Source organism: Daucus carota, chromosome 1 (genome assembly GCF_001625215.2).
Source record: "Daucus carota subsp. sativus chromosome 1, DH1 v3.0, whole genome shotgun sequence".
Taxonomy (NCBI): Eukaryota; Viridiplantae; Streptophyta; class Magnoliopsida; order Apiales; family Apiaceae; genus Daucus; species Daucus carota.
In genome coordinates, this window is record NC_030381.2 from 46089515 (window position 1) to 46100388 (window position 10874).

At 34.6% G+C, this 10874-nt stretch overlaps 2 protein-coding genes across 2 annotated transcripts; one reads left to right on the top strand and one right to left on the bottom strand.

The window, feature by feature from the left end:
- The first annotated feature begins 1590 nt into the window (after positions 1-1590).
- On the top strand, positions 1591-8182 carry LOC108204071 (coatomer subunit gamma-2). Its single transcript, XM_017373362.2, has 18 exons — positions 1591-1785; positions 1913-2010; positions 2088-2138; positions 2325-2438; positions 2530-2730; positions 2818-2919; positions 3285-3392; positions 3473-3706; positions 3801-4051; positions 4169-4340; positions 4448-4603; positions 4689-4739; positions 5646-5786; positions 5872-6051; positions 6139-6270; positions 6346-6519; positions 7041-7280; positions 7623-8182. Exons 1-18 carry the CDS (start codon positions 1743-1745, stop codon positions 7815-7817), a joined length of 2643 nt encoding a protein of 880 aa, XP_017228851.1. The 5' UTR covers positions 1591-1742; the 3' UTR covers positions 7818-8182.
- A 397-nt stretch (positions 8183-8579) lies between these two features.
- On the bottom strand, positions 8580-9540 carry LOC108204076 (transcription termination factor MTEF1, chloroplastic). The gene has a single exon (XM_017373370.2). The coding sequence runs from the start codon at positions 9429-9431 to the stop codon at positions 8592-8594; it is 840 nt and encodes a 279-aa protein (XP_017228859.1). The 5' UTR covers positions 9432-9540; the 3' UTR covers positions 8580-8591.
- Positions 9541-10874: the final 1334 nt, after the last annotated feature.

Sequence of the window (10874 nt, forward strand, 5' to 3'; positions counted from 1 at the left end):
TGGAGAGAATTTTAGAAACATAAATATACAATTAATTATAAAAAAAATTAAACAATTTTTGAAAATCATCAAATTTTAGTGGATTATAAACACCCGATTAAATTTCACCATAATTTTAGATAACAAAAGTAAGGAGTGTACATGCGCTTGCCTACTTTTTGTTATATAACATAGTGTACAATTTATTCATTTTGTGTCCCTCATTTTTCTAAATCTTGAAATATTGTGGATTCCCGTCAATTTTGTCATCAATGATGTTAAATATGAGGATTTGTCAGTAAATTATAACTGATGGATAAAAAGCGTCATAAACTTCACTTCTTTCGTAGCAGCATCCGTCATTATATCACTTCATTTTATAAATTTCGGTCATTTGTCATCTCCATATAGCTCATATTTTCAAAAATTTATTACATCTCTTGAATCAAATGAGTTGGTTTTTGAGATATTTTGCTGATCCATCTCTTTCTCTCACAAAGAATGTCTTAATTATCCTCATAAATTTCATTATTCAAAAGTCAAAACTCGAGCGATGGTATAAATATATACAATATCAATTCTGGATGATTCTCGTGAAGAAAAGATCTCATATATCACAATTTTCACAGTAATGTCCAAAATATCAAAGTTGGGAGAAATAACCCGAAATGTCACTTATTAATGCCGGATGATTCAACATTTTGATTTTTACAAGAAAACACTGCATTGTGTTGCGTTTAGATATGAAAATCCGTTTAAAACGTAACATAATCTGACCTTTTACTGTGGAAAGTTATGTGAAATGACGTTCAGAGATTCAAAACGCTAAACGATCTGATGTTATAAATTGAAAGATGGATGAACGTCGCGCGATCTAAGATTTTGGATTATAAAGTAATATTCAAAATTATCTTCTCTAGCAGGGATATTCGTGGTCTTATCTTTGAAAAATGATAGTTTTTGATGTAATGATGTTATTTTCATGTAATAGTTTATTATATACAGTTGGTTTATTTATTTTACATGTATAATTAGGTTTTACATGTATAATTAGGTGTATGTTTATCTTCTTGCTTTTTTTTTTTTGAAAATTCTAATCTATTTATAAGCAACATTTTGGTATAAATACTAAAAAGGATCTTCAGAATTAAGTTAATAATCGAGTAACATATGTCATTCTGGTGATGTTGAGAAGTTTAGTATTATGAAAATGTTTGAAAGTATCCCCAATGAAATTGATTATAATGATCAGCTAAATTGGTTGGTTATAATGATTTGCTAAACCGTACTTGCAAAAGTAATTCCAATCATGTAAAATCCTTGAAAAAATGAGTTAACATACCAAAAATAAAAATTATATCAAGTTGCATGAATGACTATATTTGTCGCGTGTTACAATTTCATTTAACTCAAAAATTGTCAAAAAAATTTTAGTTATATATTTTTATCTTCTTCTTATAACCTCTAATATTATATTTTTTAAATTTATTTTGTAATAATTTTAAAAAAATTATATTTAACTTAATTAATTTTTTTTGAAACCAACTTAATTAAATTTAAAATAAATTTTAATACGAGACGATAAAAACATGACTACCGCGCGGTTGCGATAAGCTTGTTTTGTACAGTACGAAAACATATTGAAAAGTAATAAATCTCCGATTTGATGTTGCGAAAAACAAAACACAGAGTGGTAAAGAGAAGATAGAGCAAGCGAGAGATCGCGCAATCGGTTCGGGATTTTCCGATAAAAAGTCCTCCGAATGGCTCAAATGGTGAAGAAAGACGACGATCGCGACGAGGAAGGTACGCTGGCATTTCATTCCGCGATTGCGAATCGCTTATGATCCAGATGTGCATTGTTATGATTTGTATTTCACACGGATTTATCATTATTCACACTCAATTACGTGGATTTGTGTTTGTCTCGCAGCTGACTACTCGCCGTTCGTCGGAATTGAGAAGGGAGCAGTTCTTCAAGAAGCTAGAGTCTTTAATGACCCTCAGCTTGATCCAAGGAGATGTTCTCAAGTACTCACTCACTTCAACCAAATTTTGTAAGTATATATTTTTTTCTCAATTTATTAACGCTTTTTTTGTTATTTCAGGTTATTACGAAACTTCTCTATCTGCTCAATCAGGGGGAGTCATTCACAAAGGTTTGAATTCTTTCTTAATTTCCGGTTTTCGAGTTTTTAGAAAGGGAGGAAAGCTCCCAATTCTGGAGTGGAAGTATTTGTATTCATTTTTACTTGCTTTCGGTTTTATTAGAAACTCGGGAGCACAATGTAACTTAGGAGTAGGGTGTAAGATTGACATGACTAATGTTATGATTCAATTTACAGTTTGAAGCAACGGATGTTTTCTTTGCTGTCACTAAACTATTCCAATCGAAAGATATTGGATTACGGAGAATGGTGTATTTGATGATAAAGGAGCTCTCTCCCTGTGCAGACGAGGTTATCTATGCTTTTGCGTTTTTTGTTTCTTTGTGTAAAGGAATTAGTAATTTGGAAAGGTTGACATCTTACATTTCGTTGTGTGATGTAGGTTATTATAGTTACAAGCTGTCTGATGAAGGACATGAACAGCAAGAGTGATATGTATAGAGCAAATGCTATCCGTGTTCTCTGTCGGATCATAGATGGTACTCTTCTGACACAGATAGAGAGATACTTGAAACAAGCTATTGTGGACAAAAATCCAGTAGTTGCAAGTGCGGCCCTTGTTAGTGGAATTCATTTGCTGCAGGTTCTCTTAACTTTTTAATACTGTATGTTAAGTTCTTGCTTTTTTTTCCGCCTTGTGCTGATCAGTTTTTGTATTCTTGTTTTTTAGACGAACCCAGATATTGTGAAAAGGTGGAGTAATGAGGTACAGGAAGCTGTTCAATCAAGGGCTGCGCTTGTACAGTTTCATGCACTCGCTTTGCTCCACAAGGTACAGAAATATTGTGGCGCTATACCTCAGAAATTATGAGGGCATGCTAGTCTGAATATTCACTTGTAAATCGAAATTAAGATTAGCCATAGAACCCAAACTGGGAGATTACGCGAGTCTATTGTAAATGGTCATAGTTCTTACTTCCTGGTATCTTCTGAAGAGACAACCACATTCTTTTAATCTGCAAAGTTTTATATTGCTTTTTATGATAAAGAAGCAGACATCTTTTCCTTTTTAAGCATGGATAATATGTTTTTTGATAATTTAAAGTGTCATAACTCGTAAGTGTATATGCATTGTTCACAAACTATGTAGAAGCTTTAACTTCTTATTTTTTAATTTTTATTTTTACTTCTATGTAGATCAGGCAAAATGATCGATTGGCCGTTAGTAAGCTAGTTACAAGCCTGACAAGGGGAACTGTACGCTCACCTTTGGCCCAATGCCTACTGATTCGCTATACTAGTCAGGTCTATATCTAGCATTTATGATCTGTTTCTATTGTTTTCTGATCTTTTTTCCAAGCAGTGAGGCAAAAATTTGTGTTTAGGTCATCAGAGAATCAAGTACTAGCAACCAAACTGGAGATCGACCATTTTATGATTATCTTGAAGGTTGTCTTCGTCACAAAGCAGAAATGGTTATTTTCGAAGCTGCTAGGGCTATAACAGAGTTGAATGGTGTGAGTAGTCGGGAATTGACTCCTGCAATTACTGTTCTACAACTCTTCCTAAGCTCTTCTAAGCCCGTACTGCGATTTGCTGCTGTCCGTACTTTAAACAAGGTGATTCGTCACTTCACTTATTCATTGGTAAATAATATTTAGCCATGCCATATATAAATTATCATAAATGCTTACTTTTAAATGTTTTATACAGGTGGCTATGACCCGTCCACTTGCTGTAACAAACTGTAATATAGATATGGAAAGCCTGATTGCTGACCAGAATAGAAGCATTGCTACACTTGCCATCACCACACTGCTAAAAACAGGCAATGAATCAAGTGTTGATCGTTTGATGAAACAAATAACCAACTTCATGTCTGATATTGCTGACGAGTTCAAGATAGTTGTGGTGGAAGCTATTAGATCTCTTTGCTTAAAGTTCCCTCTTAAATACAGATCTTTGTAAGCCTGCTTTCTTCTTTTTCTTTATCCTTTTCTCCTAAATGTGTAAGCATGCTTATATTCTTAATCAATTGGTGATAAAATGAGTAACTGTAATATTTTTTTTTCAAATGTAAGGATGAATTTCTTAAGCAATATACTGAGAGAAGAAGGTGGATTTGAATACAAAAAAGCAATTGTCGACTCTATTGTGATCCTCATAAGAGACATTCCTGATGCTAAAGAAAGTGGGTTGCTTCACCTGTGTGAATTTATTGAGGATTGTGAATTTACATATTTATCTACTCAGGTTCCAAGTTTCTCCTACATTGTTGTAATTTGTTCTTTTATTATTGCAAGAAATTAACATTAAATCTGCATGCTTACGAAAATATCATTATGTGCATCTACTGATAGATTCTACACTTCCTTGGAAATGAGGGCCCAAAAACCTCTGACCCTAGCAAATACATAAGGTATATCTACAACCGAGTCATTCTTGAAAATGCAACTGTTCGGGCCAGTGCTGTTTGCACATTGGCTAAATTTGGTGCTATGGTTGACTCTTTGAAGGTATAGTGGCTTCAAATTTTTATTAGCAGCACATCTCTAACATTACACTACAAACTTAAAAGAATAATTTTGTACCATGTTGCAGCCACGCATCTTTGTTTTGTTGAGACGCTGTCTCTATGACAGCGATGATGAGGTTAGTCTCTGTACTTTCATATTCACAGTTTTGGCTTGTGATCTTGATGTTTTTAGAAATTTTGACTCTTTTCTTCTTATCAATAGTTTGAAATGGAAAGTGTGCATTAGCTTGGCACAGGGAGTGCTAGTGTCTACTGAAATAAGTTTTGAGAAGTTCACTAACAATTTATTTATGTCGTTCATAGCTGCATTGTAACAATATTATTTACAATGCCCCGAGTCCTTATTTCTTGAGAAATAAGAGAAAAAAAAAAAAGAAGCTCTTATATAAGCATTCTCTAGGCATGTTCTAGGTTTTAGTGAGAGAACTGTAAAATATGGAAAAACGGTGAGAAAGGAAACTGATTAATTTTATCCAAAAGGAAATGAATTACAACTTTATAAGCTGTTTGAGTGGCCTAGTCACTCTCACTACCTATGAAAGGCATCTCAATTTCTGACCTTACTGCTTATTCTATGTAGCGTCTTTCCTATATTCTTCTTTCAACTTCTTTCTTTTCTTTTCTCCTTAAAACTCGGAAGATGCTGTTAAAATTGTTGCTACTGGGTCAGGCTGCATAAGTTCATCACATTGGTTATAATTTATATGTGAAGTGAGATGATACAATGATGCAATTGTTATTCTTATTATAGAAATTGCTATTGTAATTTGGAACTTTGAAGTAAAATAAAAATTGTTCATGTACAATGTACTTTTCATTGTACTTGGCCAGTAAGTAATAATTTTTTTTGTCAAACTGCCAAATGCTAATTAGATAAATTTCATGTTAGTATTGTTTTTGCTTCATCTAAAATGTGGTCCAAAAATGAGGATATTATATAATTGTTAGCATCTGTGCTACTTGTCATAGTGTAAATGATCTTTTTTTCATGTCATTTTTACATCTGGTTCACTTGTTATCAGGTTCGTGATAGAGCCACACTATATCTTAACACACTTGGAGGTGATGGTGCGGTTGTTGAAACTGATAAAGATGTGAAGGAATTTCTCTTTGGGTCACTTGATATCCCGCTGGTTAACTTGGAAACAAGTTTGAAGAACTATGTGCGTGTTCTTAATGCACTCTCACTTAAATTGTTTTTTTTATTTTTTTATTTTTATAAATAGCACAATTGTTTTGTGTTTACAGGAACCTTCTGAAGAACCTTTTGATGTCAAATCTGTACCCAAGGAGGTTAAATCTAAGCCAATTGCGGAGCCCACTGGTCTGCGTGCTCCTCCTGCTGCTGCTCCTGCACCCACAGTTGACACTTATGAAAGGCTGTTATCCTCTATCCCAGAATTCTCTAGCTTCGGAAAGCCTTTTAAGGTCATTTTACAACATATAATATACATTAACTTTCCATGTTAATTTTTAATTTGGTGATTCTTATTTACCTCTCATTATAATCTGTAGTCCTCAGCACCAGTGGAGCTGACAGAAGCGGAAACGGAATATGCAGTTAATGTAGTAAAGCACATCTTTGATGGGCATGTTGTGTTCCAATACAATTGCACAAATACAATCCCTGAGCAATTGCTGGAAAATGTAAATATCTGCCGTAATCATTTAGTCAAGTTGTGACCGATTTAACGATGCTAATGTGAAGGGGTGTGTTATCAGGTTTCAGTTATTGTGGATGCTTCAGAAGCGGAAGAATTTTCAGAAGTGGCAGTGACCCCTATAAAATCCCTTCCATATGGTTCACCAGGACAGACATTTGTGGCTTTTGAAAAACCCGGAGGTGTTACTGCTGTTGGGAAATTTTTAAATGTCTTGAGATTTATCGTGAAAGAGGTACCTAAAATTCTCATGTATTAATATATGTTTTTTTTATAATTGTGTTTTTGAGTATTTGAAGGCAGCTGTTTATAATTGGCAACAATTTTATAAATGCGTCTATTATGTTTTTCATCAAGTTAAACTTGTCTCATAAATGTCGAGATTCATTTTAAAATGACAGGATGCAACGAATATGTCTGGAATTTAATGGGAATGAATGTGGTATATATTGATATTGTAGCACTAATAGTTGTAATTGTATCCACATGTCTCTGGTCTTCGCAGTGTTCATTTTTTTTCTCTAGTAAAACTATAAATGGGGTTATTCCGGTTAATATACTTTTACTGGGTATGTTTAATAAGTATTTATAGATAAGATCCTAATACAGTATAGTGTGTGTATATATTAATCATTTGGCATTATCAGGCTGATCCTTCTTCTGGTGAAGCCGTCTCTCCCTCTCTCCCTTGCCCCCCCCCCCCCCCCCCCCCTTACCTATTTCCATGTATCACATATTAATGTCTGGCATTACCAGGTTGACCCTTCTTCTGGTGAAGCCGAGGATGTTGGTGTAGAAGATGAGTACCAGTTGGAAGACCTTGAAGTTGTTGCAGCAGATTACATACTAAAAGTGGGAGTTTCAAATTTTAGAAATGCCTGGGAAAGCATGGACCCAGATACCGAGCGAGTAGACGAATATGGTCTTGGTTCCAGAGAAAGCTTGGCAGAAGCTGTTGGTGTCGTAATTAACCTTCTTGGTCTACAGCCTTGTGAGGTATGTCAGTCTATTTAAAATGTTCATAGACATAGAATCGTTCATGGAATTGCTTCTGGGAAGCAGAACCTTATTTGTGCTGCGATATCCACTTCAATTATTTTGTTGTAATATCAATGAGCCAGCTCTAAGTTCTGTACTCACATCACCCTCAAATGCTTAGAAAAACATAGAAACTGATTTTTTCAAGAGCTGATCAAACCCCCCCCCCCCACCCCCCCCCCCCCCCCCCCCGCGACAAACCAATTATATGGTTATTATTGTATGCCTTGCTGCTTTTTTTTTAACCTTTTCTGGAAGATGACTTGTGCATAATATCTTCTCATCTTCTCTCCTTTGCAGGGTACTGAAGTTGTCCCAAACAATGCTAGATCACATACATGTTTGTTATCTGGAGTCTATATTGGCAACATGAAGGTACTAGTTAGGTTGTCATTTGGAATTGATAGCCGCAAAGAGGTGGCAATGAAGCTTGCTGTTAGATCTGATGATATATCTGTCAGTGATGCTATTCATGATATAGTAGCAAGCGGTTAGCTGTTCAGTCCCATGAACTCTGTTCTATATTTTCTATTCCTAAAATGTGTTGGAAGGAACAGGCTGCATATGGATCCTTGAAATAAACCAGTCAGTTGGATTAAAAGATTTGCTTGCTAAGCTCATCTTTGCTATATGATATGTATCCTTTATGTGAAAGCCACTTGGGAGGGTACTGCTGCGAGTGCCCCGAGTATTTTAGCTAGTTTATGAATGGCATATTATCTGAACTGAGATTTTAATCTCCCAAGGACAGATTTATATATCCTTTGAGCATAGAAAATATTGTGTTGTACAAGCTCGCTCCAGAGACTAAAAGTCTACTTATTCAGTTTAAAATGCTTAAAAATAATTTGTGTTTTGTATGTTTAGTGCACAAATGCCTACTGTTTCCTCTTTACTAAATCACCTTTTTTCACAAAATAAGTATTCGTAGATCTAACTTGTTTTGTTATGTTATAATCTGCCAACTTGCTACAAATATAAATTTAGCAAAAACAAAAGAGAAACTTGCTACAAATATAATATTTTGTATTATATTTAGTAGCCAAGAAGAAGACGGGAGACTTCGGAAAAAGAGTAACTTGTTATATTACAAATTTTAGGATTTTTTTAATTAACACTCTTTTCTCTCTCTCTATTTTCAGAATGGTTGTAGTGCTTTATCTCATGGTTTTTTTTTTGTGACAAAGTGCTTCATCTCATGTTTGAAATCAAGGCATGATCCTAAGAGGTAAAAAGTCATTTAGCAAGCAAGAGCCGAAAAGAAACGCTTCATTTGTACTTCGCATAAAATCTATTATCACTCCATAACAACATTCGATTCAACTTAATCTTAACATTCCTGTCCTTCAAATGAAAATGCCTTGGGGCTATTCTCCGACTCAAACTAAAACCAAAATACTGAGGAAAATCCTTCACTTCTTCAATACTCCTCTCCATCTCCCTCACCAAAAACTCAAGCTTAGGCCTCAAATTATGCTCAATGCTGTAACCGAATATAGCCGGCAATCTAGCACACACTCTAGCCGATTCCTCGTACGAAAAGCCAACACTTTGCAAGAACATAACCTTCTCCTCAAGCTTCTCAACTCGAGTGTTCAACAGATGAGCATTCAATGTAGTTGGAAGATTCAGCTTCTCCAGGCCTAAACTTTTGAGATAGACAAGTGTTGGGACTAGACAGAACTCGACATTGGATTCAAGAAGACCAGGGCACCGGAGGACTAATGAACATGATTCTTCCAGGGATGCGCCTACGTCTGAGTATAGGAATTCAAACACGGGCTCAACCTGAGCAGGATCAAAGGTGGCGGAGAAAAGCATGGGACAGAGGAAAGCAAGTCTAGGGAAATCAGGCTCTGAGAAGCCCCTGGATTTGAGGAAATTTACGGTAGAGAGGAGATGGGCTATGGTTTCTGGAGATGGGTTTTTGTGGGGGGTGGTTTCCGGGTTGATGATGCCGATGGTTTTCAGGTACCTGAGGTTTTGCATGTGAGATGTACGGAACTTGAGGTAGGTATGAGGGTTTTTGATGGAAGTGGATTGAGAGCCATGGTTTGGAGATGGTGAAAGTGAGCAAATTATTGAGATGTTATAAGAGTGAAGAAGCATTTTTCGCTTTAGTGGCAAGTGCAGCTAAGTCTAACATAATATCTGTGGCTGCACTGCACTCGTGATAAGAGAAGATAACTTCTTGGTGTTTGGGATCGCAAACAACGGAAGGCAGACTTGAGTAAACTAACCATGAAATAGCACAATAATATCAAAATATATTAATAGATAGATGATAAGAATATATATTATTTTTACTACACATTTATAATTTATAATTTATGAAAGTATTATTACAAAAGCTAAATATGTAAAAGAAAACATTATCAATTGATCAATTTCAATACATTATCATACTTTTTATATAAAAAGTGAATACTATAATATTAAAAATTATATTATAAATATAATATCTTGATATTTATATATTATCACCTGCATTACTCACGGATTTAAGACTAAAATACTATTAAAACCAACCTGTTTGATTATACAAATTTTTATATTTGATACACATATACACATAAATCAATTTAATTCGACATATTTATTAGGGATAGACAAGGAAATCAAGTATTCAACTAATTTTTTCTTAAGATGCGTAATTTTTCAAAAGGGCATAAAAAGTGACGGGATAATATTAGAATTGTATATATACTCTCTTTATTAAAGGGATAATATAAAATTTGTCGGTATTTGTACTATGAACCTTCTTAGTTTATAATATATTTTGATATTTTAATTCATTATTTCTTTGGACTCGTTTTTAATTAGCTAATTTTAGACTCTTAGCTATTAGGAATTTATTCAACTAGTTACCAATTAGTTAAGCAAGAATTTTTTCCAGAACCCTCCCATTAAATTGAAGAGTAAACCTCAGAAAACAAACAACAAAAAGAAGAATGATAATAAAAACATGTCAATGTTTGTTCTCCATCAACTCTAGTCTCTGTAGTGCTGTTGTCGATGCTGATGTAGAGAGGATTTCTGAATATTGTGGAGAAACTGCTGCCCAGACTTGTTGTGGTGATGGTTTGGAATTGATTGATGAGCCTAAAGTAGAGGAGTTATGTTATGGAAGTGATGTTGTTGAAACATTTGATGATGCGTGGATTAATAGTATTTTTGATGAGGAGAATGAATGGGAAACTATGAATTCGCTGTTAGAAAAGGAAGATATCGGGCAGGCGTCTCTGGATTAGTGTTGGCCAGCAAAACATGATAATGGTTATTAAATTTTTCCAAACAAGTCGGCCCACACATGACGAGCTGTTTAAGGGCTTTGCTATCAACATAAGAAAAATGAAACTTCAAGCTGAAACCTTGTACGCGGTGAGTAAGAGATTTTGCTGCTGATCATAGAATAATTGCACATATCGTGAATTGTGAATCTTAAGCAGTAGAATCTGTCTACATAGAACAGCAACAATTAGTGTTTTTATGAATTATTAGTTTATTTTACTGTCATACTCGTTATTTTTTATCTAGGTACTGAATTTGGTT